Source organism: Aulonocara stuartgranti, assembly GCF_965226115.1.
Source record: "Aulonocara stuartgranti genome assembly, chromosome: 22".
NCBI classification, from domain to species: Eukaryota; Metazoa; Chordata; class Actinopteri; order Cichliformes; family Cichlidae; genus Aulonocara; species Aulonocara stuartgranti.
In genome coordinates this window covers 21,897,010-21,923,308 of record NC_138957.1, presented here as the reverse complement: position 1 = coordinate 21,923,308, position 26,299 = coordinate 21,897,010, and the positions used below count along the sequence as shown (strand labels likewise).

Sequence of the window (26,299 nt, the reverse complement as noted above, 5' to 3'; positions counted from 1 at the left end):
AATAGTCCTGTCTCTACAGCAAGAAGATCTTTTTTTTTTTTTTATTACTTCTATACATCTCTGCCTGTTTCAACTTGTACTCTTTCTCTCATTCATCCTGCCTCTTCCTTCTCTTTGTCTCTTTTTTACACTGCCCACTCTCCTCCTCCTTGACTCCCAGAGGCACTGTCCTCAGAATTACCCAGATTCTTCATTAAAGAGCTCAAGCTGAAACCATCAAATTACTACTGAGAAAGAGAGAATACAGCGAGTGAGGAGAGCACTTGAGGGGAAAAATCTGTTTTTCACTGTTTCCCTCCTATCTCTTTCTCCATTGCGCAAATTCACACAGATTCTCACAGAGGTGCCTTCTCATACTCTGAATTTAAAGAGACATAGTTTCCAAAGCTCTCCCACTCTTCTTCTCTCCCGATCTTTGCAAGCCCCATTCCCTCCATCCTTCTCTGCCTATACACCACCCTCTCTCTCTCAGGTTAAGTGTTAATGGGGTTCTATAGCTCTCTGATGTTATTGCTTCATTTAGTTTTGGCAGAATGAGCCTTTAGAGCCAATTCATTCTCTCCTGTTCTCATTTAACCTTGGGGATGGTAGGACAGCATGCCCATTACTAGACTTCACTTCACTTCTTCTCTTCTCTTCTCTTCTCTTCTCTTCTCTTCTCTTCTCTTCTCTTCTCTTCTCTTCTCTTCTCTTCTCCTTTTCTGTATTTTCTCCATCATTTGGTTTCTCCTTCTCCTTGAATTTCCATGTTCTGCGATATGAGCAAATCAAAACACTTCTTTCTTACTATCGTTTGGTCATGATACAGGAGATTGGATAAAAGTCTTTACATACTGTAGGTGCTTAGCTATCTTTTAGTCTTTTCATGACAGCTGGACACACACCTAAAACAGTAGCCTTTTACATTATAAAGTGTGTGCTAGGTTTCTGTGGCCCGATTCACATTTGCATGCACAGTCTAATGCATAACACATGGATACAAGATGACTACTGCAGCGCTGCGATGATGAATATTTAGTTAGCACCCCTATGATAAACACAAAGGTAGTGCATGCAAGGGCATTCAATTCAAAGACAGGAAGGAATTGTTTTAGGTAGATTTTCCATTAATACTGTAGGCATTAAATTCAGAAATGCCCTGCAGGCTTAAGAAAAAATCAGACATACACTGAAGCTAGTAGGCAAAGAGAAAAAGAAAACACTCCACTGGTTTTCTGTCATTAAAGAAATGGTATGCTTCTGCATCTTCCTGACGGGATGAACAGCATAGCACTTTTAAGGGCTCAGGTTAAAAATGTTAAACATTTATCATAGGAGAACAGTGATTCTAATGCTTTCTATAGTTCAGTAGTTGCATAGCAACAGTGAGGGGCAGGCACAGCCTTTCCCACTAGTTCCTGTTCAGAGTTGGTATCTGGAAAGGATGCACCTGGCAGTCCAAGCTGAAAAAAGTATAAGTAAGGGGCAAAACACTGAGTAGTCTCGGACTTTAACCATCAGTCTTCATCAGCTGCATCCCAGGTCTCATCACAATGGCACGATTTATACTGGAGAAGCACATTCAAGGGGAGCGTGTTGATCGGGGTTTATGGTAATGCTGTCACAGACAATCTTTTATCCCCCAGCCCTGTCAATGCCCGCTTTACATCACCGGCTGTGTCACTCACCAGGTGTTTCACATATTCCTAGTGTAACTATATCTTCAAAGTATCTTAAGATCTTTTATGGTATAAGTAGGGAGGAGCTTCGCTCACCTCATTGTCTCCACGACAACCAAAGGAAGTGCTTTATCAAGCAGAAATCCAATTCTGTCGCCTCATTGGCTAGAGGCCATAGACGGATAGAAGGAAGACATGCAGCAGCCAATTAGAGAGAGATAGAGAGGGTGGTAGAGAGAGAGAGAAAGAGAAAAGCGGGAGAGATAGCTAGTGAAAAGAGATCGACAGAGAGATGGATGTTTGCATGAACACCAACCAATTAGAAGAGAGGGGAAATATGTGGAGTTTTCAGCTTCATCTATCATAAACACAAACTGAGCACACTAAATGTAAAAAGGAACACACACATAAACACTGACCCTCACATTCCCACTAATGAGGTTCCAGTCGAAGCCGACTTCAGTGCAGCATTCATAGATGCATAAACGTAAGTGCATGCATGGATTCAGTGCAATGTGCTTATGGCTTAGCTGTGTTTAATGCTGTGTGAACTGTGCTGATGTGTCATTAGGACATTCTGTAAAGGACATATACAACAAGACAGAACAACTCTAATGGAATACTCCTTATAGAGTCCATTTCAGAATGAGGTATTTTCAGAAGCAAAGCTTTGTTACCTACAGCAAACTAAGCAAAAGGCATCATTTCTAGTGTTTCTGCATATCGATGCCCTTGTTGTCCTCAGCCTTCAAACTTTTTGTATCTGCTTGTTGGCCCGATTCATAGTTATTTCACCTACTTGGGATAGAAGGATTGTTTAAACCCACTCACTATACCAATTATTTGGTAGTATAGTCTCATCATTCACTTTTTTTGACTGTAAGCACTATAAAAATTGGAGGCACACACACACAGAAATATAGCGTGAAAGACAATACAGTAATGACTGCTCCCAGCTTACTTCATGAGCTATCAATCTGTGAATGTTGTGTGTGGAGCACTGCAACCACGATTTCATTTTCACTTCTTTCTGGCATGCACTGAACAAGTGAAACCCACTCACTTTGAATTCTCTATGCACATTTGGATGTGTTTCTTTGCTGTGCCTAGTAAGTTTCAAGATTTTTCCTTTTTATCTCAAACCTGCTGTGGAAAGCTTTTGGTAATCTCTGATCATTTAACTCAAAATATATCTATGAAGCGCTTCCATTATTTTTCCACCATTTGCATTTGATAGACCCGCTGTCAAATTAATCGTCTCCAGTGCCCATCCTCTATACTTTCAACACTGCACTAGAATGGCATCCACACGTTATTGCAGGTGCAAAGGAAAAAGGAAATAAAAAACCTTTTTCCATAAAGTTTGTAAGCTCTTGAACAGTGTTTCACTTATGGAAAGTCATTCAGCTATGTCAGCAACCATTTGCGATGTTAAAAGTGCACAACGTGACTTTTAAGTATTGTGATCATCATGATTATCCTTGTAAAAGCACGATCTGATGTTGTCTTTCTATAAAATCTGTAAAAACAGTCTTATAAATGCGGCTGTTACTTCTCAGATTTGCTGCTGTGCTGAGAACCTGCTTTGAGTTCATGAGAATACAGCGATAAGTGTGTGTGAATATGGCAACTGTGTAATCAGAGCAATAGATACAGTAATCTCCACAAAGCCTGTGCCTGTCTGTTTCCGTGTGTCTGTGTGCATGCTTTCCAGAGAGATTTTAACAGGTTTGTAGGTAATGCTTTAATCCAATCTGCTGCCTCACATACTGATAAGACTGAGTCAGCACCTTGAGCAGTGGGCAGATTGTTGCTTCATCTTTGTATACACTCTTGTTTATTCCATTTCCGGTGAAATCGGGTGATGGTGCTGTTATGCTTTCCCAGTTTTTTTGGTATATTTGGGTATGTCTACATTAGTTGTTGTCAGTCAAAAGATAACTTTACTTGCTTGTGGCAGAAGAGGTAAAGCAAGTATTAAATGGCAAAAAAATGAACCCCATAAACTAAAACAAATCAGGTGACACTAAAGGAATAGCCACTGTTTATGCTCTCTCCCTTTTCATAAATTCATAGGCTAAAGTTGCATAAAAAATGAACTGTATCCATTCAGCATGCACAGTAGTGGTGTCATGTTTCTGGTGCTTAAATTGTGTAGTGAAGGGAAAAAGAGAACTGTATTGACGTCTTAGCTAAACGTAATAAATATACAGAGTTGTTGAGCGTGCCAATATGCATGCAAATATGCTTAGTGCTAATATACCAGCATACAGGAAAATAAGATCTGTGCGATGCATTTGGTTGCCTTTGAAGTGCTCCAGCAGAATATTCATTCTGGAAATCTGGAAATTCCTCATAAGGAGAGAAGAAGAGCAGGGCGGAGGCAGACTGAGGTTTCAGTCTTCCCCTGAGGGTCAAGTCAGAATTTTAGTTTGAAATATTCCACCACTGTACTTTGCTAGCATCAAAGATGTGCTCATTATTACCCCCATTTCCTCTCTTCCTCTGTCCTCTCCTCTTCCATCTGCCTCCATCTTCTTCATTCTCTCTATCAACCCTCCCTCCATTCTCTCTTCTCTTTTGCCAAATGTGCTTCTCTCTGGTCTTAGATGAAACAGAAAGTGTTGGTTTAATAATTCCCGATCAGAGTTTTGAGCTGTGTGCTGCTACTCACTGCTTCAAGTGTACAGCAGAGGTGTTACTTGCAGTCTTCCCTCCTCATTGTGCGATACTGAATGAAATCATGCCTCATTGTGTGATGCATGAATGAATTCTAATGATTCATGTACAGTATGCTCAGGTATAACTCAGAGACTGAGATGACTTTAATGTCATCACAGGTAAAAGTCTTAACATGACAAGATACAATATGTAACCTTTTGCAACATGATTGAGCTCACGCTAGTTTTAGGACTACAAGAGTGTAGATTATATTTTTTAATGCAATTATAACCAGATCAAGATCAAATCCACCATTTTCAAAATGATTGTGGAATTTTTTGAGCCAAAGGTTTTTCTGGTATAAAACTGAAATTTTAGGAAACACAGCTCAGTGCGATGACCTCCAAACTGGAATCAATAACCACGTTCCTTACTGGGTGCTGAGATTTCTGAACTTTGCTTCTTTTTCTTCTTCTTATTGTTGATTGAGTAGCCCTGATTTTAAAAAATAAAGTTATATATTACTGCTTGACTTGTGTTGGAATAATAACTCACATGAATGTGAATATGCTTGTTTTTTTCATGCATGTCAACTTTAGGTCATCCAGATCAACTTTGAAGAGTTTGACTTAGAGATTGCCTATGATACGCTAACTATTGGAGATGGAGGGGAGGTAGGAGATCCTACGACTATTCTACAGGTGTAAGTATTATACTATAAACTGACATACTTTTGCACTTGCTTTCGACATATCCAGAGATCAGTGTATATTACAGTACTTTTTTGTAATTTTAAGTGAACAGTGGTCGTCCAGGCTTTCTGAAGCTATCCCTGAAGAAATTACATGAAAGCTTGGCTAAGACAGTTCAGGCTTTGCTGAGCAATAAAGTTGCTCATGCCAAATATTTGCTTTCTGTTTGTACCTTGTGTACTGCATTCCCATGTATGTTTGCACATGTTTCAATAAATCACTGCACCTAGTTCCCATTTTACTAGCTAAAGATAAAACATCTTTGAAATCTTTCTACAATATATCTATATTATAAGTAAATGTCACTGATATGTAGCGATACAGAGACCAGCTGTGCAGATAAGCAGCAGTGCTCTATGAGAATAATCAATGAGAAAGGTACTTTTTGTCTTTTGCTTTGTCATTTTTTATTCTGGGCTTGATGCAAAGCGTCAGCGTCCACCTAACTCAGAAAGGTCTATCTCTTTGGCATAAAATAATTTGATTATATAACAGAAATCAGCATTATCTACCACTGTTCTTGAATTTGTAAAATGTAGTGCCCACAAAGATAACAGTGCCAGACCTTTTACAAAGTGGGTGATTGTGGTTCACTTTGTAGATGGTCACTGTTAGCTTTTGATTATAAACAGGACTGGCACTCTGAAAAAAGGTTGCATAGCATCAGAGTACTCAAAGCAATTTGCCATACTCAGGCAGGATTCTGCAAAACCAAAGCAAAGCACTGAGCTCCAGTGCAGTATGTTCCAGCAATTTGTTCAGAGAATCACTTGAGAATTTGATTATAGCTATGATTGCAATGATGAAAATGATACTTTTTTATAGTAGTAATTATGGTGACAGTGATTTAATAGCAGTGCGTTTTGTGCTCCAGCCTATCAGGTAGCTTTGTTCCTGACCTGATAGTCAGCATGACTCACCAGATGTGGCTCCACCTACAGTCAGATGAGAGTGTCGGCTCTATTGGCTTTAAAATCAACTATAAAGGTAAGTAATGAGCATGTGTTTGTTTTTGTAGGAGAGAAAAAGAGAAGGAAATTGTGTGAATTAGATGCCTTTAAATAACTTGTGAAGACATTTTCAAACTTGTCAGACTATGTGTTTGTATACCAAGGATGAGATGGCAAAAAAACCCTCAGTTTTTACCGATTTATTTTATATTGGTAATGTTGAGCACACCTGCTCCACATCAAACAGTAAAACACAGGGTGGCACCCTTTTTAATCACATGTTGTTGGTCACATTAAAAAAATATGAAGATGATATCAAGTTGATAAACTAGTAACCATTATAAATCTGTGGGTTGTACATTTTGCCCTGGCATTGCTCTTTTTATGGCTCAATAGCATTTTGCATTGGATATGTTGCATGTAACACAGTGTGACTTTGCAAGTAATTTTGATATCTCATCACTTGCATCGACTCTATTACTGTTAGATTACCTGTCTATATCTGTCTGATTCTACTTATTTGATATACACATCTAATGTACTTGGATTTTGTTTTTGATTGATTGATTGATTGGTAATTTATTTCAACATGTGAACAATATACAAGTACATTTAGAAAAGAAATGAGAGGAAAAAAAATATACTATACAAATTACATACAAAAAAACATTCTGATTAATTTACATGTTGAAAGGGAGTGGGAAGAAGTATACACTTATTTAATCCCACCCCTGTCCCATAAATTATCAGTGAATATTTAGTCAGCTTCCTTACTGATATAATTTGTAATAAAAATAGTGAACAGATTTCTGATATACTATATACTATAATATCACATCATGAATTTTTTGTTTGTTTGTTTTTAAATAGAGACATTCACTTAATTTAAATATTTTCCTTTTCTTTATAGATCGAGAAGATCATATTTTTATAACTCTTTTTGAACAGTTTTATGTTTGGACATTGCTTTAATTCCATATTCAGTTTGTTCCATAGTTTCACTCCTTGAACAGAAACACAAAAGCCTTTTCTTGTAGTACGTACCTTCATTGTTTTGAAGTTACAAAAACCCCTTAAATTATAACTTCCTTCTTTCAAAAAAAACATACTCTGAATATTACCTGGCAGTTCTTTATTTTTTGCTTTGAATAGAATTTGTGCTGTTTGGAATTTCACTATATCGTCAATTTTCAATATTTCAGACTGCAAAAATAGTGAGTTTGTATGTTCCCTATAACCTGCATTGTGGATGATTCGAATTGCTTTCTTTTGAAGAGTAAAAAGTGAATGTAATGTGGTTTTATAGTTATTGCCCCAGACCTCTGCACAATAGCTTAAGTATGGTGAAACCAGTGAACAGTAGAGAATATGAAGTGATGTTCTGTCGAATACCTGTTTTGCCTTGTTTAGTACTGCAATGCTTCGTGATACTTTGGAATGAATATATCTTACGTGAGCTCTCCAGTTAAGTTTTTCATCTATTATTACCCCCAGAAATTTATTTTCACTGACTCTTTCAATATCAACACCATTTATTTGAATCTTTGCATTTGTATTTAAACTACTATTTCCAAATAACATAAGTTTAGATTTATTCAAATTTAATGATAATTTGTTTTTATCAAGCCAGAACTTTACTTTACTTATTTCATTAGTCATATCCTCCAATAAATTCTGCAGATCATCACCAGAGCAAAAAATGTTTGTATCGTCAGCAAAGAGAACCATTTTTAATACTTTGGACACTTTACAGATGTCGTTAATGTACAAGTTGAAGAATGTTCTTATAGGTTTCCACTTAATTTTAAATGCATTTTATTTTTGCTTTTCTAGGCACTAACTAACGGTTCTTATGTGTCTTATGTGTTCAATCTTGACTTGTATGACTGAACAAAGGAATAACAGTTTATTTTGCAATTGAAATTTAAATTCATTGGCAATAAATCCTAGAATTTCTCACTCATTCAGTACACCCAGGGGTTTTACTGCTCAGCAGCTTGTGTTTTGATAAGCTAACAAATACCTAATGAGGGGATCTTAAATCAGTCGACAGATGACTTGTGTATTTGTGGATGGCTTCAAAAGTAGTCTGAGTGCGTCTTAGCTCTCAACATTATCATCCAAGTTTTGAGGGTATTATAGTCTGAGGATGATCCTGATGCTTCAAACATCCCGGGATGATATCAGGTTAGATTTCTGTGGGAGTTTTGTCTTCATTTTTCACTACGCTGTGCAGTGGAAATTTTATTTCTGTCAAAATTCCAAAAAAGTTGAAAAGTTTGGCTTCTTGAGATGTCTCATTGTTAATCCCTTTAAGCGATGACTTATCTTGATCAAACAGAACATCTTTGTAGATGCATTGGTCTGCTTTAAAAATAAATGCTTGTCTAGCAACGCATGACCTTCTTCTTAATATCAGTTAGGAACAAAGTGTTTTTCTGTTCTGTCGAATCAGCTCCTGCCAAACTAAAAATATTAACCTTTCCAAAGTTTCCTGTGTGATGGATGTAGTTTTCATTTGATCACAGTACATGAAACATAGAGAGGGGAGCTTTGCTGCAGAAATGAACTTTGTGTACCTCATTTAGGTGTCATCATCTGCGGATTTATTGTCATAATGAGGTCACAGTGCTGAGTCTGGTAATGCAGCAAGTTCCAAAAGGGGTGTGACAATGACACTTGTTTTGATATATCTCTGCCCTTTATGCTCCTTGAGTTTCATTGTGTAGTTCAAATGATATACTGAAAACACAGTGATTAAAAAGACATAACATCAAAATGATTAAAATAGAAAATAATGAAATACTGCAGATCTGTCTTTCTTAAAGTAACTCTGCAAATAACAAATGTATTGGTGGCAATTTTTTAAGCAAATAATACAATGCGCAGGTAATATTAAAAAGTTTAAAAACTAACTTGAAATCATATCACCTTTATGAAGGACATAAGGTTCCTGTCTCAATGATAATTGTGCATATGCCCATTAATTTCTCCTGAGTGATTTCACCATAGAGATCAATAGAAAAGCTAATGGAGAGAGCCACCATCTAAATGCACCCATGCATATAATATTGCTTCATTGCATTGGCATGAGAGCTGGATTTTCTTTCTTAATCTGTACCCAGTAGTACACAGCAAGATTATTCTGCACAATACGTGGAAGACCAATGCAGTGTTGTTAGAGCGTATTCACTGTCAAAAGCCATGCATTTGTATTTTGATGTTATCAGGTTTTGTTATTTTGTGTCACAATGACCTTATCACAGCTATGTTGGCTTTTATGTTCTTTGAAAAGCAATAAGAGACTGTGTGCGCTGTGGGGACCATACCACCCGGTGTAAGGTTTATGACACTGCTACTCCAATTAAAATTCCTCATAATTATCAAAATCATTTTTATGTTTCTGTATTGGCTAATTCACCAGTGTGCACAAGCTCTTTAATCAAGGTAGTATTTTTAATGCTAAAATATAATTAATGCTGTTATCCATCAAGTTTAAAATTTACTGTTTTATTAAAAAGCTGAAAAAAAAAAGAAAAATGAAGCTCGTTATTATTTTTTTGATTGAGATGCCAAATTACAGTTATTTACTTGCAGTCCTTAACACAAAAATTGGTTTTAGTGGTTGAGTGTTATGCTTGATTAATTTCGGACTTCTCATTGAAGTCCAGTGTGTGAGCTCAAATTTGGGTATAAAACACAAATTCAGTTTGTTATTTGCCTAATAAATGATATAATTTTTAGCTTGAAGGATTTTTCTTTAAATATTTGAGGGTTTTTTTCTTTTTTTCTTTTTTTTTGGGGGGGGGGGGTGTCTTTGTTAAACTATGTTAGCTATTTAGTCACTTTGTTTGCTTACCAGGGAGTGATGCCAAGTTTACTTTTTATAGTTCAGCTTAAAAAAATAGCATAAATGTACAATTTAAAGAATCCTCAGCATATTATGTAAGAAAGGACTGCTTGCTGCTCAACATCTACTGTACTGTTATTAGACTTTTAAGTGTGCCCCCTTTAATTACATCTACATCATACTTATGTAAATGTGTTTGACATTCTTAGATTGTCAAAACCTACAAAAAAGTACTTTAAATATTACTTTTTTTTCTTTCTTTTTTTTGCTCAAACCCCCAAACCATGAAAAGCGCCAATTCTCAGTACAAGATAAATGTGTTTGTCTCAGAGTGCCGGCTCCATCACCCACAAGATTTAATATAAAGGTGGGTACTTGCCTGAGATGTAAAAAAAAAAGAAAAAAAAAGGGGCACACTGTGTGTGTGTTTGTAGAGTACATAGACATATCCCGTAGACCTTGGCTATGAAATATAAACATTATCAGTAACTCCAGCCTTTCTGTAAAGCCACACTAACAATGCGTGTATGTGGGTTTCTGTTAGTGTGTGTGTGTGTGTGTCAGACAGGTCCTCCATCAGTAAGCCAACGAAGCTCTACCAGCAAGTCACTCACCCCTCTCGCTCCTCACATTCTCCCTCTCTTCCCCTTTTCCCTCTGTCTCATTTTTCCTTATTAGCCATCTATCTATCCACCATCCTCTCATTCCCTTCTTTTTGAAATCACAACATTTTCTCTGTCAGTTGTTCTCTAATGCACTGTTGTTTAGTTTCCCTGCTTCTCCTCCTTTCTGCTCTTTTTGCTTCTCCCATTTCCTGTATCAGACACCCCTTCTCTGCTCTGTTGTCTGTCAAATGACCAGCCCTGCATCTTTTTTTCTTTTGCACTCATTCCCTCCCTGTCTATCTCTGTGTTTCTGCTTTTCTCTTTCTCGTGGTCTCTGCCTGTGTCCCTCTCTTTTTCTTGTCACCATTCATCTATTATTAAAGCCAAGGTCACCGACCTGGGAACACTTTGACTCCACTCCTACTGCAGAGCATACAAATCACACACACGTACAAACTCACACACACAGCTGAGTTCCCATCACTTCACACCACTATTGGACGTTGTATTTACTTACATAAACCCCTGGAGACTGACACTAACCATTACTCCAGTTTACTATACTCTAACCTTAAACCAAGTGTTCAACCTAAAATTTTATGATTTACCTAACCTCACCCTGCTTTTTGCGAGTCCCTGCAGCATGACAGTGAGAACGCAGTTATGTCCCCCACATTTAGAAGTTAAGCCTGACTTTACACCAGTCTTTCAGTCAATTATAAACTATGGCATGTCACAGCTATTGATTTAAGGCAGCATTGCGACATTATCGACATTGTTCACATTAACGTTTCAATGAGTTCCTGTCTGCTCTGTGGATATATACATTTATCATGAGCTGAATAGCAGCTGATGATCTGAGAGGGCGGGAAACAGTGGTGATATGGAGCAGGTCACACAAATATGAAGGATCAGATTTATGGATACACTTGTATGTTAGAAGTAAGATTTTAAAATTTATCCTGGCTTCTATGGACAACCAGTGAAGCGGCTGAAGAACTGGGGTAATATGAGCTCTTAACAGAGTGCAAGTTATGACCCGAGCTGCAGAATTTTGAAGAAGTTGGAGTTTATGAAGGGACCTTTTAGGGAGACCAAATAGGAGGGAATTACCGGTACAGTAATCAATACGGGACGTAATAAGACTATGGACAAGGATGGCAGCAGCATGGGGAGTAAGTAAGGGACGGAGTCGGTTAATATTACGTAAGTGGAAGTAAGCAGACCGGGTTATGTAATTAATGTGAGACTGGAATGAAAGAGTATTATCAAGTATGACACCCAAACTCTTAACATGTTAATGGAAAAACTGTGGGATTTGGTTAAGATAGATGGTGTACCAACAAGTGAAACTTCAGTTTTACTTACTGTTAAGTTTGAGAAAATTGGAGGAGAACCAGGATCTAATTTCAATAAGACAGTTTGAGAGGGAGGTAGGTGAGAGGGATGAATTGGGTTTAGAAGAAAGGTAGAGCTGGGTGTCATCGGCATAACAGTGAAAATTGGGTTGAGGATATAATGTATTGGCATATTTATGTATTTGTTTCAGTAGGGCAATTGATACACAGTCATGGTAAAAAGAAAGCACACAGTGTTAAGGTCCCACCCCGGCATTTCATCCATGTTGCGATCTGGACGCTAACTGAGCCATTGCAATGTATTGATTCTTTTCATTTTCAGTTATGCTGTAGATTTGGTGCTGTGCTTGGGATCATTGTGTTGTTCATAACCTGGTTTTGGCAGAGCTTTAGCTGTCAGATAGATGGTCTCACGTTTAACTCTTGATAATTTGGTATACCAAGGAATTTGTGCTCAATGATTGCAAGGTCCTCAAGTCCTGTGGCTGCAAAACAAGCTGAAATCATCACCCCTACACCGCGGTGCTTGACAGTTGATGAGGAGTTTGTGCTGATATGCTGTGTGCAACTTTGCAAACCTAAGCGGTGCTGCCGTTTTCTTTCTAGAGAAAGGCTTTCTAACTTCCAAACAAGCCATATTTGTTCAGTCTTTTTCTTTTTTTTTTTTCTTTTTTTTTTTTTTTCTTTTTGGCCTGTCCCGTTTGGCTCTTTTGCCATCAGAATTGTTGTCTAAAGGCAAAGAAAGATGCCCAACGGATTTACTTTACCAAACTGACCATCCCAGCCTTGCCGTAATGGTCCATTTGATTCACCTTTTATTGTTTATTTTATTTTCACTTACTGAATACGGGACAGACTTGACTGGGGGAAAGAAGGGGAGAAAGAAAGAGGGAAAGAGAAACAGCTGAGAAGAGGGACGGGGGAGAAGGGCAAAAGACAAAAACCAACAGAACGGGCAGAGAAAAAAAAATGCATATATCAATCACCTGGGTCACCTGCTGAGAAAGAAAAAAGAAAGCAAGCAGAAGAGAACAAGAGTAATAGAATAAACAACATCACAATGATATATGGGAATATGACAGTAAATACTAAATGTTAAACATTATTGTGCAGCACATAAGATCAACAGAACACAGTGTGCTTTGAGGTAGGAGCCAAAAAGGGTGTAGTTTGTGGGTGTGATCACCCGTGTGTACACCTGTGAGCATGGACGCGCTTGTTTTTTGTTTTTTAAAAGGTTCCTTCATGTAATAATCTGCTAGAGGGTGTGGGGGGGCCACAGCCCCGTCCTCCAGGGCATGAAGCAGGTGTGGAGGAGATCAAAACTCCAGACATCCAGAGGCCCCCAGAACACAAGAGACCAAGGAAGACCAACAGAGGGGCAGCTGCGCCACTGTCCCGGAAAGAGCTGAGGAGAGTCCCAGATGAGGGCTCACTCAGCAGCCGCGGAGCAGAAGCCAGGGGGAGTTGCAGTGACGCGCCCGTGAGCTCCGCCGGCAGCCAGCTGCACCTGAGTGACCGAGCCCCAGGCCGAGAGGCCGGGGGCACCCCACCTCCGAAGTGGCCCGAGCGAGCCCCAGGCTCCAGGCCCCGATAAGCGGCCGCCAAGGAGTGAGCCGGTGTGTACCTGGACGCCCACCCCCGGACACAAAGAACCACCAACGCACCGATGTCTGAGGGGGTCCGCCACTGGCAGGGGAAGTGGTGGTAGGGGGAGATAGGCCTCCAAACCTTGGAGGGCCTGAGATGTCCCCAGAGAGGTGGCGCCTGACACCCAACCTGACATATAGACACAGACATACAGGCACACACAGATACAAACATCCATTCCCACCCTCATGCTCTCATATGCACTTACTCCACACTCAACCAACGTGGAGACAGACATAAAAAGACGTTGTACACACGATCACACTCCCCAAGCGTACTCTACAAACCGGGTCTAGGTGCCCCCGCCCCTGGAGGGGGGAACTGCACCCAGACCCAGGTGGTGTTTCCCTTTTCCCTGCGGTGGGGGGAGGCAGACCGCCCCGACTCCGCAGCAGCAGGAAGGCTCCACACTCCAGACCGCAGTCGGACGGCCAACTCCTCCTCCTAGCCCCCCTGCTCCAGCAGGTCGCAGAGAACGGGGGTGAGAGAAGACTCCGAACCTCCCTCCACCCGCTCATTGTAATGTTGATGCATGTGTGTTTTAAGGTGCATTTAAAACCCAGGAGGGCATGGAGCTACCTGCCAGAGAGCAGCAGGTAAGCGCATGGTCCCTCCTGCTAGCCCTCAATGTCTACGTGTATTTAAAATTGAGAGGTGGGCAACGATGCCAGGGGTGGGGTGTACACCCTGATGGTACTTTGGACTCCGTGTATCGTGCCCACCCCCAAGATCCTATATGTATGTGTAATGAGAGTGTGAGTAATGTGAATGTCTAAGTTGTGGGATAAAATTGAGACAGGGGGGGGGGGGTAGCCTCCTCTGCACCCTGGTGACATACCCCTACTCCAAGGCCCTGCATGTGTGGGTGGTTGTGGTGGAGCGGGAAGAGGGAGGCAGCTGGAGATGGGGAGGGAAGGACGGGAGGGGCAAGTGACCCCTCCCTGGGGCCAGCTCCCCCGCTGACCCCAGTAGGCACCCCCACACTCCGCGACCCGCCAGGGAAAGGGGGCCCAGGCCCATCCAGACCGGGGCCCAGTGCAGCAGCGCCGCCCGGCCCCCAGTGCAGCAGCGCCGCCCGGCCCCACAGAGCCCGGGACAGTCCACCCAACCCCAACACAGAGAAAACTGCACCCACCCCACCATCCACTCATCTTCCAGACTACATAAGACAATAAACACCCAGGCTGAGATCTTCCTCCACCTCTCCTGTATCTCCCCCTCCTGCAGAGGGAGCTCCTGAGGAGAGGAAAGCTCCTGTAAGATGTGACAATCTCCCCCACCAGTTGAAGAGCCCCCCCAGGTGGCTCGATGCACCGGCGGCACCCTGCTCCAGGGCCGGGCCCCCATGCACCCACCCGCCCACAACCCCGGCAACACACCAACCAGGACCCAAGCCCCCGAGGCCCGGTCCGGGTCCCAGCCCAGAGACGGAGCGCCCCCAGAACCTCACGCCCATCCCGGACCCACCCAGGGGCAGCCAGGCTACCAGGTCAGTAACCCACGTCCGTCAGCACAGACCCTCCCCTAGCCCCGCTGCACGCAGCCGCGAGGAAACAGTCACCTGAGAGCCAACAGAGCCCCTAACCGGACATGACCGCTACCCCGGGTTGAGCCCCCCAAGGAAGATGCCTCTGGGGAACCCCCCGACGCCCTAAGCCTGTCCCTACCCCCACACCAATCACAACAGTGAAGGCGGGACCAAACTATGACCCCCCACCCCCACTAGGTGATGGAGCTGATCAAAGGAGCCCAGAGCAATTGATCTGATGTGGTGGCAGAGGCTGTATCAAGACTAATGTAATCTAATAGATAATTTCTATATTGGTTAGAATTAAGATTATTTTTATTTTTCCAGTTCATGAGGACAGTTTTCTTGGCTATGCATAGGGCAGTGAAAACCATATGGGCGATATTCTTTTCTGAAGTGACATTATCTAAGCTGCCCAACAAACACACTAAGGGGGAAGTTGGAATGTTACATTTCAGACACTTCGATAAGTCTTCACATATCTCGCGCCAAAACTTCTGAACTGGTGGACAGAACCAAAGAGCGTGGATATAATTGTCCGGTGAATTGGTTTGGCAGTGTGAGCAGTTGTTGGTAGACGTAAAGCCCATCTTGAACATCCGATGACCTGTATAGTGCACTCTATGTAATATTTTGTATTGAATTAATTGAAGACTGGGATTTCTAATTAGATGAAAGGTTTTTAAGCAAATCTGAGACCAGAAGTTTATGTCTAAGTTAACTGATAAATCCGCTTCCCATTTTGCAATAGGAAGTGATATTGATTCATCTGTTTTAGAAAGCATTCTGTATATTTTGGATAGTAATTTGGGGGGTTTAAGAGTAAGAAATTGAACCACACTTGGTGGTGTTTGTAGTTCAACTTGACCCGGTTTAAATTTCTTTTTTACTATGGATTTAATTTGTTGATATTCTAAAAATCTTTTCTTGTTGATCCCATATTGTGTAACTAGTCCGTCAAATGAAATAAATTCTGTTCCTTCTAGTATATGTTCTAAATATTTGATTCCTTTATCACTCCAATCTGAAAAGTTTATCATATTATTGTTTTGTAATATGTCAGGGTTGTTCCAGATAGGTGTACGTTTGCATGGGATTAATGAAGACGCCGTCAATTTTAGAAACTCCCACCATGCTGTCAGAGAAGAGCTGATGTTGATGCTTTTAAAGCATTCATGTCGTTGGATGTTTGAGCTGATAAATGGTAGGTCTGAGATCTCTAGATTATTGCAGAGTGCTTGTTCTACATCTAGCCAAGGTTCATCTAAGAGGGTGTGTTCAGTCTTTTTCTAATTGTTCTCTCACGAACTTTAAGATTTACCATCCTAGGCCTGTAAAGTCTATGCTTTACATTTTTGGCAATTTCTCTGAGCGCTGCACAATCTGACCTTGGGGTGAATTTGCTGGGACAGTCACTCCCAAGAAGATTGGCAGTTATCTGCAATGTTTTCTACTTCTCAGTAATCTTTCTCATTGTGGAATGATAGACTTCAAATCATTTGGAAATGCCCTCATAACCCTTCCTAGTTTGATTGGCAGAAAAAGTTGCTTCTGAAAGATCAATGTGCCTCAAACATTCCTCATTTTGGACTATTTCATGCTCCCAATTTTGTGGGAACAGTTGGCCCTTTTTCTCTTGCAACATGATTGTATCAGTGCAAAAAGCAAGGTCCATAAAGACATGGATGAGTGAGTTTGGTGTGGAAGAACTTGACTGGCTTGTACAGAGTCCTGACCTCAACATGACAGAACATCTTTTGATGAATTAGAGCACAGATTGCAAGCCAGGCCTTTTGCCAACATCAGTGTCTAGCCTCAGTAATACACCTTTGGAAAAATGGTCAAAAGTTCCCATAAATACAGTCCTACACCTTGTGAAAATCCATGAGTTGAAGATGTTATACCTGCAAAGGGTGGGACAATCACATTAAACCTTAAACTCTATGGATTAAAAATTGAATGTCACTGAAGTTCATTACTTTCGGCAGTGTTGATGAGTTTCTTCTTTTTGGTGGATAAGACTGATGAATAAATCATATTGTTTCAACTGTCTGACTAATATTGAAAATATGAATGTGTTTTTTTCCAAATAGAATTACCACAACACAGAAGAAAAAAACTGTACTGAATTATCTTCTTGGCTTCATGAGATGGAAAATAAATATTATAGTGCAAATTTGCAAAAAAAAACCAGCATGTGCATCAAAATAAACTATTTCCAGCTGTGCAATATGAGTCCTAACCATACCAGAAATGACACAGAAAGTCATAAAGTCAAACATAACTTTTAAAAACACCAGTACAGGCTCATAAGGCCCTGATGGTAAAAAACTACATTTCTGCAAAATGACGTCACTTCCGGCTTCGGCGGGTCATGGTGGACATGCGATAGTTCGGGCTGATGGACATAGGAAGTGTTACGAACAGCTGATCGGATCGGCAAAGCGTGTTTCTGGAATATTATGTTTTTGTTGCTGCAAGTGCTTTTTATGCAATTTTTGCAAAGCCATATGTGGAAGGAAACTGTGACCTAGGACAAGCTGATGGCATAAGATGTAAGTGCAACTCCTCTGGTTTCATATGCAAAGAAAATTATTGCGCTAGCTTACGTGGTTGCAGTGCTACTGGATTTAAAAATAGTTACGCAAAACGGAGCGTGCCCGCTCCGACCGGCTTTGGCTGCAAAGCCTTTTAAGATTCTTTGTATGACAGCAGAGGGGCTTCACCATTCAAGCGTCACCACCACTTCATCTTAGTTTTGAGCTTTTAAGTACTGAATGAGATTTGAGAGTACCAGCATTGCTTTCTATAATTTAAACCCACCAGATGCCAATTGGATTGATGCAGCAGTCAACACTCCACACAGAGGATACCCTCTGGTCCGCTTTGGAGTACTCGCTGATTCTTACCATTTGAAAAAAGGTATTGGCTCTTGCTTGCCTTCAACTCACTAAATGAGTGTTTTGATAAGGAATGTGACTATTAAATTGATTACCAGGTGTGTTATGCCTTTGTAATCACCAGTATTCACTTCTAACAATGAATTCTGAGCCAGGAAAACTCTGATTTGGACTGTGTATTAATTTTGAGCAAGTAATCTGTATTACCAGTTTTGTGTCCATAAACACAGTACAGAAATCTGTGTGTATGGATTTTTTTAAATGTATGGTGACCTTAAAAGAACAAAAAGTGCAAATATTTGAATCATTTTTCATACAAACACGTCTGAATGGTGATTTTGAGAATTAGTTTCCAGCGATGAGTCATCCCCCCCCAGCTCAAGCTTTTTTAAATGCATCATTCTCGCATTATCCCATCATCCTGTGTTATATAATACCGATCTAGCAGACTTGAGAAGTGCAGCATAAACATCAAGTGCCTGCTTCGTGGCCAGCTGAAAAAAAGGGTGAAATGGTGTTAGTCATGACAAATGTTTTGTTTTTTTTCTCTACTGTAGTTAGGTGTTGCCAGGTTTATCGCAGTGCGCTATTAGCTTATCTGCTAATACTGCACAGGAAAGACTAAAAACATCAACGCTGATATTCCCATACTTGACTTTGAGTGTACAGGCTGCTGTTTTTCTGCTCTATTCTGCCTTAAACACAATCTCATCACTGAGCCATAATGTCAGCCGTTACTTTTGAGGTTTTTATTTTAGCTTTTTCATCTGCTCTTTATGGTTTTTAATATGTGATGTGCTTTATTGGAGGGAAGGATGTCAAGGTGGATTTTTATGGCACAATGACCCTTGATTCGTCGGATCCTTAATGTATGTGTGTGCTGAGAGAGACAGAGAGACAGCAATGTATGGCTGTCAGTGATGAATTCATCTCTGTCTGTCTTTGTGCTTCCATGCATTTTTAAGTGTGACAGCAGGTTTGTCTAATACACTACTCTTTACCTCTATCTATAATACATTTCCTGTGTTAACCCTGCCATGCTTTGCCAAGTCCTCTTCATCTTTTTCTCTTCAGCTTGAAGCAGTCTGGGTTTTTTTTTTTTCTGTGCAACCTGGATAGATGCATGAGAACTGTTTATGGACTAATCAGATTGCACAGTTATTCTAAATGGAGAGTGAGAAAGAGGGAGGGACTTTGCAACGATGCCTGACAGATAAACCGAATTATCTTATGGATATTGTTTACTGGTGGACACAGTATTTCCAAGAATAACAAAAGCTACACTGGATCTTGCAGAGCCTGTTGTATTTCAATTCCACTGTACATAGTTCAGGTATTGAGAAGGACCCTCTTGATCATACCGGATGAAACAGCATTCATTGAGAGCGGCAGAGGGACCATAAAATACAAATTCATGAAATATTTATTTGCAACATAACCAGAAACGTGGTTCAATTTTACAGTCAGTAAGCTGAGTATTGGAGTAGTGAGTCAAAGCTAGATGCATTTTTTACTTTTTTCTTTTTTTGTAAGCGTATGCATTCCCGAGGTAACTCGTGAAGGGCAGGGCTTACCTAATCACGACTCTGTAAAGCGTATTTCATTTTCTATTCATGAATTATTGACTCATGTAATCTTCAGTCCAGGCAGTGGCATTGAAATGCTACATATGCTGATCATTCCATCCAAATTTACAAGGCATTTAATTGTTTCTCACATTAAGACTTAATAAATTATATATATTTCAAATTAGGCATGGCATTGGGTAACTGAGCAGGCACAATGAGCGAAGAGTTGTTTTGCTTGATGGTGGTTTCAGATGTCAGTTTCCCTGTCCACAGGATTCTCTAAATGCTAAGTTAGAATAAACAGACACAGACTGATTTTGCAATGTTTACTTACAAGATGTAATTTTGGCCCTCGCTGGTCATGAAGTAACTGATTGAGGAGGAGCTCCAGATGGTTTTTAGAGCTCATTAAGCTCTTTGCTTTTACTTTAAACAGAAGCGAGATTTAGAAAACGGTGCTTTATAGACTCGGCAGCCTTGGTTTGCACTTCTGGTTTGATTTGATACTGTGTACTTGACGGCTGTTGCGCGTTCACTTTTATTTTATTATTATTTATTCATTTATTATTATTATTTATTATTTTGCTGTTCAGATTTGTTCTTTTAGACTTTGTGGGATGATGTTTCCAGATGGAGAGAAGTAACCAAACATCTCTAAAGCATTATTGACAAAAATGCCTCTGCAATATGTGCAACATGTCTCGTTCAGTGGTCTGTATTTTTTTTTTCTACATAGATGATTGCAGGAGTCTTTCTGAAGCTCACTGATGATCATTACAAGGTCATGAGGCAGGATGTGGGTGGGTTGCCGAGGCGTTTTTACAGCGGGCTGAAGTGATACATTTCTGCACCATAATGTGTTAAGATCAAAGAATGCACCCCAGTTGTTATTTGTCATCCTGAAGTCCAATTTAGTGAGATTTACTGGTATTTGAAAGTTACACAATTGAATAGGAAACATTTTGTGCACGTTGTGTAAGAAGCGCTGACATAGATTGTGTGTTTTAATGAGAACAGAAAATTGATGTCTTTCTTATACACATCTCCCATCAAATCAATCCTCAAAAGCTCCTCGGTGGCCTGGTTTGGAACCTGAGAGAGGCGGAAAAGAATGTCAGTATTGTGAGTGTAATAAATGAGATCATTTTTATTCAACAGAGCATCCTCGCTGATGTCTACAGTGTGAACAAGTCAATTTGAGCCACTCCCTTTAGGTCACAGAATCAGACAAGTACACGCTAATTAGACGGGCTGAATTTCTCATTTCTTCTTCACATTGCAAACCTGTTTGAGAGTACTAATAGACTTTCCATTCAATACCTCTCTTTTCCGTTGCTATAAAAGCTGCCTTGGATTATTATTTGTGGTTTAATGGGTTTAATGCTCTTATTTTGTGACCTCTGTTATAGCAGAACAGCGGCAGCCTCCAGTTGAAAGAAACAGTTTGCAGAGATTAGATTATGCATATGATACATTACGCATTCATTCACCATTAGCAACAAAGCCTTAAAGCACATTTTACAGTTGTCACAAAAGAGAAACAGCCAATAAAGTTTTTCCCTCAGTCTCATTATCCCTTCCAAAATCTATTAGCTTATTCTTTCAGATATGGAATAGGTAGTGTATTTTGCACACTACCCTTTTATGTGTGCCTGTGTGTCTGTACGTGCCTGTATTTACCAAAGAAGATGGAAACCACCTGCTTAATACTGTGTAGGTCATACTTGTCACACCAAAATGACTCTGACCCACAAGGTCATGGATACAGGACCTCTAGGGATGGGACTCGTGTTCTTACAGAACCTGAGTAACACCTATGGATCTTTTTTATGGTGTTTTGCTGGCTGCAGGCATGTGTTTAGATGGGAGTTACTTGTACAGTTAACATCAACCTACAGTAAATGCCTGGACGAAAGGTTTGATCTGTGTTATTCACTCTTTTTTGCCACTGGTTTTATTGTTGTACCTCATCAGGGTATGTATTTTTGTGGACAATATGGTGTGAATTGGAATTTAGCTAAATGTGCAATCCAGACATAATGTAGAAGTTACATATTCACTCACACTCTTAGATACTCTTTGAGGAGTCTAATCCCCTTTGTGAATCTGTCAGCCTTGTTGTTACAAGCACAATATGATTGTGTGTGTGTGTGTGTATCGGTGTGTATGATGCAAAGGAAGACACTGACTGCATATGGGGGATTGGGTTTGTTTAAGTCTCTGTGTGTTGCATGCATGTACTGTACTGTGTGCGTGTGTGTGTGTGTGTGTGTGTGTGCGTGCGTGCATGTGAGGAAGAAAAGCAGTAGCAATACAGGAATGTTCCGACAGCGTGCCGCTTTCTCTCCAAAGTAATTTGTTCTCAATTCCTTCGCTAGGTGTCTTTGCGTGTGTGTGTGTGTGTGTGTGTGTGTGTGTGTGTGTGTGTGTGTGTCACGTGCAAGCAAGTGTGTTAGGCAGGCTGTGATTGGTTGAGTCTGTGGGTCTCATAAAGACGATGTCATGATGGAAATTAATGCAATACATCACAAGCACGCACACCGAGACACACATTCGCAGCAACAGTGAAACACACAGAAATGCGCACACACTCAAAAAGACACACACCTTTGCTTCGTGCCATGGGCCACTCCTGTAAATAATGCTGAAAACAGGAAAGCAGAGCAGGGGATTAAAGGAGAGGAAGGCTGGGAAAATAGAAAGTATGTTTCCTGATATCCCGTATACAACATATTATAAAGAGTTATGGTGACACAGTGGAGCCGTTATGTAGAATCAGAAGAAGGATCTGTCCAACCTTATGGTCAGAGTCAATGTTAAAAAAAAGATGTGTCATGAATACTTGCAAACTCAGGGGAAGGAGGAAACAGAAAGAGAGGGATACAAAATCTGCTCCAGGCTACATGAACTGAGAAGCAGACGCATTTCAGAAATTCGCCTGACTCAGCGAAACAAGAGCCAATCACCTTCGAGTAAGACTAGATTCAGTTGGCAGTGTGTTTCTGTTCAAAATGGATGATGAGCTCTTGTAGCATGACATAGTGTTGCACAACACAGTAAGATAACCACGGAGGATTTGAGACTGATAGCACTGCATGGTTGCACAAATGTTGTTAAGGCCAGACTCTGGGAAGAAACACTCGGTGTGCTGACTGTCAAAAACAGTTAATTTATAATTTAGCTTAAGTGACAAAACTGAAGTAACAGGTGTAAAGCTGAGTTGCAGATATAAGGTCTAAAGTTTACAGTGTCTTGTCACCCTTGAGTTTCTTCATAACACCAAAAACTACTTCAAAAGTACCGTCCACGTGACCCAAGGTGTCCTCTACTGCCGCGGTCCCTAACCTTTTTTGTGCCACGGACCGGTTTATGTCCGACAATATTTTCACGGACCGGCCTTTAAGGTGTCGCGGATAAATACAACAAAATAAAACCAATGCCAAAAAAGATGATTTATTCATAGCACATTGGAAAAAACCCAGGGAAACTGAGTTAACAATAAAAACGATTTAAAAATAACAATAAAACCCCCGAAAACCATAAATTTCACGCCCAAGCCTCACCTCTCACAGCCCAGTACCAAACGACTCACAGATCAGTACTGGTCCGTGGCCCAGAGGTTGGGGACCGCTGCTCTACTGCTGTCAGATTGTACAGTCATGGGTTACAGGCAAGATCTTGTAAAAAAAAACAAATGATGATAGAAGTATTACAAAAGTGATATGTAAATAATGCAAATAAGAATCAAGTAATGATTGTAAACAAGTAGCTAGTTTCACTAACTTTTCCCAACACTTTGACCAAGTTTGGCAACCTCTGTGACTGCAGTACTCACAAATTGTCTCAGTAAAGTTGTTTTCTATTGCTGGGCTGTATGTAGTGAGCACTTTATGTCAGTCCCAGCTCTTTCTTCAGTTTTCCTTTGGTATGTGCTACTCTTTTTCTTCTTTTCATGCTGAATGATCAAATTACTTTATGTTTCATCTACTTGGCAGCTGGATTTTTTTTGCCATTTTTCATGTTATCTTTTTATGGGTTGTTTTTTCACAGTGACTGAAGTGTATAGCATATGATCGTAACGGTTTAGGTTAGGATTCCTGTCAACATGGACTGTTTATAGCCGTCTTTGGGGACCATGCTGCTGTTCATGTCTTCTTTTGAATCTGTGTCATTCCAGAAATAGACAAAGAGAGTTGTGGAGACCCTGGAACTCCTCTCTATGGAATAAGAGAAGGTGACAACTTTTCAAATGGAGGAATCCTGAGATTTGAATGCCAGTTTGGGTTTGAGCTGATTGGAGAAAAAACGATCTCCTGCCAAGACAACAATCAGTGGTCTGCAAATATCCCTATATGCATATGTAAGTGTTAGAATTATTTGTAATTGATTTTCAGGTATATGACAGCATTGGATTGAACTAAAAAAATGTGGCATGTGCACTGCTGTGATGTTGATAAATTTCATTGTGACCTGTCACTGAGGCGACAGTACAGAGTTTATTATGGCCTGGGGCGCATGATGACCGATGACGCTGTGGAGATGAATATTTAACAGAAAATTTCTCTCCCTGTATGCCTTTCCCCTCCCTCATATGCTTTCTGAAAATTGTCTGTCTCTCTGTCTGTTACTGTCTGTGATTTTGTACTTCTCTTCCTCCCACAGTCCCCTGCATGTCCAACTTCACTGCTCCCTCAGGAACCGTCCTCTCACCGGATTACCCAGAAGGCTATGGGAACAACATGAACTGTGTTTGGCTCATCCAATCAGATCCGGGCTCCAGAATACACTTGGCATTTAATGACTTTGACCTTGAGGCACCTTATGATTCCCTAACAGTGAAAGATGGCGAGACAAATGATGCCACGGTCATTGGGAGGTTCTCTGGAGCTGAGAGTCCCTCCCATCTGACGTCTAATACCAACACACTGAGGCTGGAGTTTCAGGCTGATCACTCTATGTCAGGAAGAGGATTTAATATCACATACAGTAGTATGTATTCCATCCTCTTTCTTTGGCCTAAATCTAGGCAAATGAGCAACTTTGTTTTCTCTGCTAAAAATAGAATTATCATAAAATGCTTCACATGAACGAAATCCAAGTTAAGCTTGAAATCTGAAATTTAATTTATAGTCATATTTTTTTTCATTTGCAAAGGTCAAACCCCAGAAACACAGAAATAAAGGCACTGTTAATTTTGAAGCAATATAGTGCTATATATATATATATATATATATATATATATATATATATATATATATACACTTTACACAGTACTCTGCAGAACTCTTGGGCCATCACTCATTTCATTATATTTTGCTTCCAAGGAGTCAGACTTTCTTGTAAAGTGATCTTTAAAGTGATCTTGAGCATTAGTTCTCCAGGCTTTCTGAAGGTCTTTCAAGGTTTTCCTTTGGACAATAGGCTGTGTTTCTTTCATTCATTTTCACTCCTATCCTTGTACTTGGCCATTATCAGAGGAAAGTTACTCGAGACTGACCGATAAATAATTCAAGCATAAAAAAGCACTAACTCAAATGATGAACCGACGTAACGCAAACCTCATGGTTTGGGGCTTCATTTCATCCAGTGATGTTGGGGATCTTATCAAAATTATTGGTATTATGAATGCAGAAAAGCACCATCACTATTCAGTACCATCTGGAAATGATCTGAACACCTGTAACAGCTTCATTTTTCACCATGACAGTGGTCCCAAATACAATCCCAATGCAGTAAAATAATACCTGGAAAAAAGAGACAGTGGAACTCTATCAGTCATGGATCAGCCTCCCCAGAGACCTGACCTAAAAATTGTTGAAGCATTGTGGCATCATCTTGACAGAGAACAGAACAAAAAGCAGCCAACATCCAAAGAAGAGCCTTAAATGTCCTTCAAGAAGCCTAGAAAACTAGTTTGCTTACTTGTGTTGGTGACCATACCAAATTTTGACTTCCAGGCCCATTAGGATTGTACAAACAAGTGTGGTTTTGCTTTATATGCTTCATTTGGATGTATGTTTGCACTTTACAGTAAATCGCTGTACATATTCCCTATTTTCCTAGCAACGTAAATGAGGGGTGGCTCAAGACATCTGCAAAGAGCTCCATGTAAATCTTGGCATAACTTCTAACCAAGATGTTGAAAACCATGTAGTAAATATTTCAGTTTGATTTAGATAAAGCTCTTTTAATTCACTCCCAACTAGAAGTTTCAGTAGCGCTGAAGACAACGGGTTATAGAAGAGAGGTCCTGTGATTATTATAGCAGCTAAGAATAGAGGTGTAGGTTGCAGAACAAAGTACTTGCAAAGGCAAGAGAAGCTTTAAAGGAACATTTTTGGGCAATTTTTTGCTTGTTTGTTGTCAAACGTAGACTCAGATGACAAGATGGATACCATTTTCATCTCTGTGCGTCCAGTACATAGAGAGGTCCAGGATGTATTTAGGCTTGAAAGACTTGAAACAAGAGGAAACAGTCAGCCTATTTCCGTCAAAAGTGAAAAAAAATTAATCCTCCAAAAATTCATAAATGGTCTTTTTTTAAACATCATATCGTGACTCTTTAACCTGCATTAGAATAGACATTAGAATTTTACCCGCAGTTAGAAGCTCCGTCTCCCTTACATTGTTGTCATCTGTGCAAATCTTTGGAGCTGATCAAAATCTATGTGATGCGTTGTTGACTAGCTTATAAGACATCAGGATACAGCATGTACACCAAAAAAGATCTTGCCCCCGCTTGCAGTCTTTGAGCTAATTTAGGCAAAACACGTCTGGATCCCGGGCAACAGAAATGGAAATTGATATTGATCTTTGCAT

The 26,299-nt window shown here is 40.2% G+C and overlaps 1 protein-coding gene across 4 annotated transcripts in view; it reads left to right on the top strand.

The window, feature by feature from the left end:
* The window catches only part of csmd3b (CUB and Sushi multiple domains 3b), a 404,527-nt gene that overhangs the window by 282,037 nt on the left and 96,191 nt on the right, over window positions 1–26,299 (top strand). For all 4 annotated transcript variants that reach the window (XM_082522480.1, XM_082522479.1, XM_082522478.1 and 1 more), the window contains 4 exons: window positions 4,919–5,022; window positions 5,946–6,058; window positions 23,658–23,840; window positions 24,143–24,469. In XM_082522480.1, coding sequence (XP_082378606.1) covers window positions 4,919–5,022; window positions 5,946–6,058; window positions 23,658–23,840; window positions 24,143–24,469 — 727 coding nt within the window. The remainder of the gene's footprint in view (window positions 1–4,918; window positions 5,023–5,945; window positions 6,059–23,657; window positions 23,841–24,142; window positions 24,470–26,299) is intronic.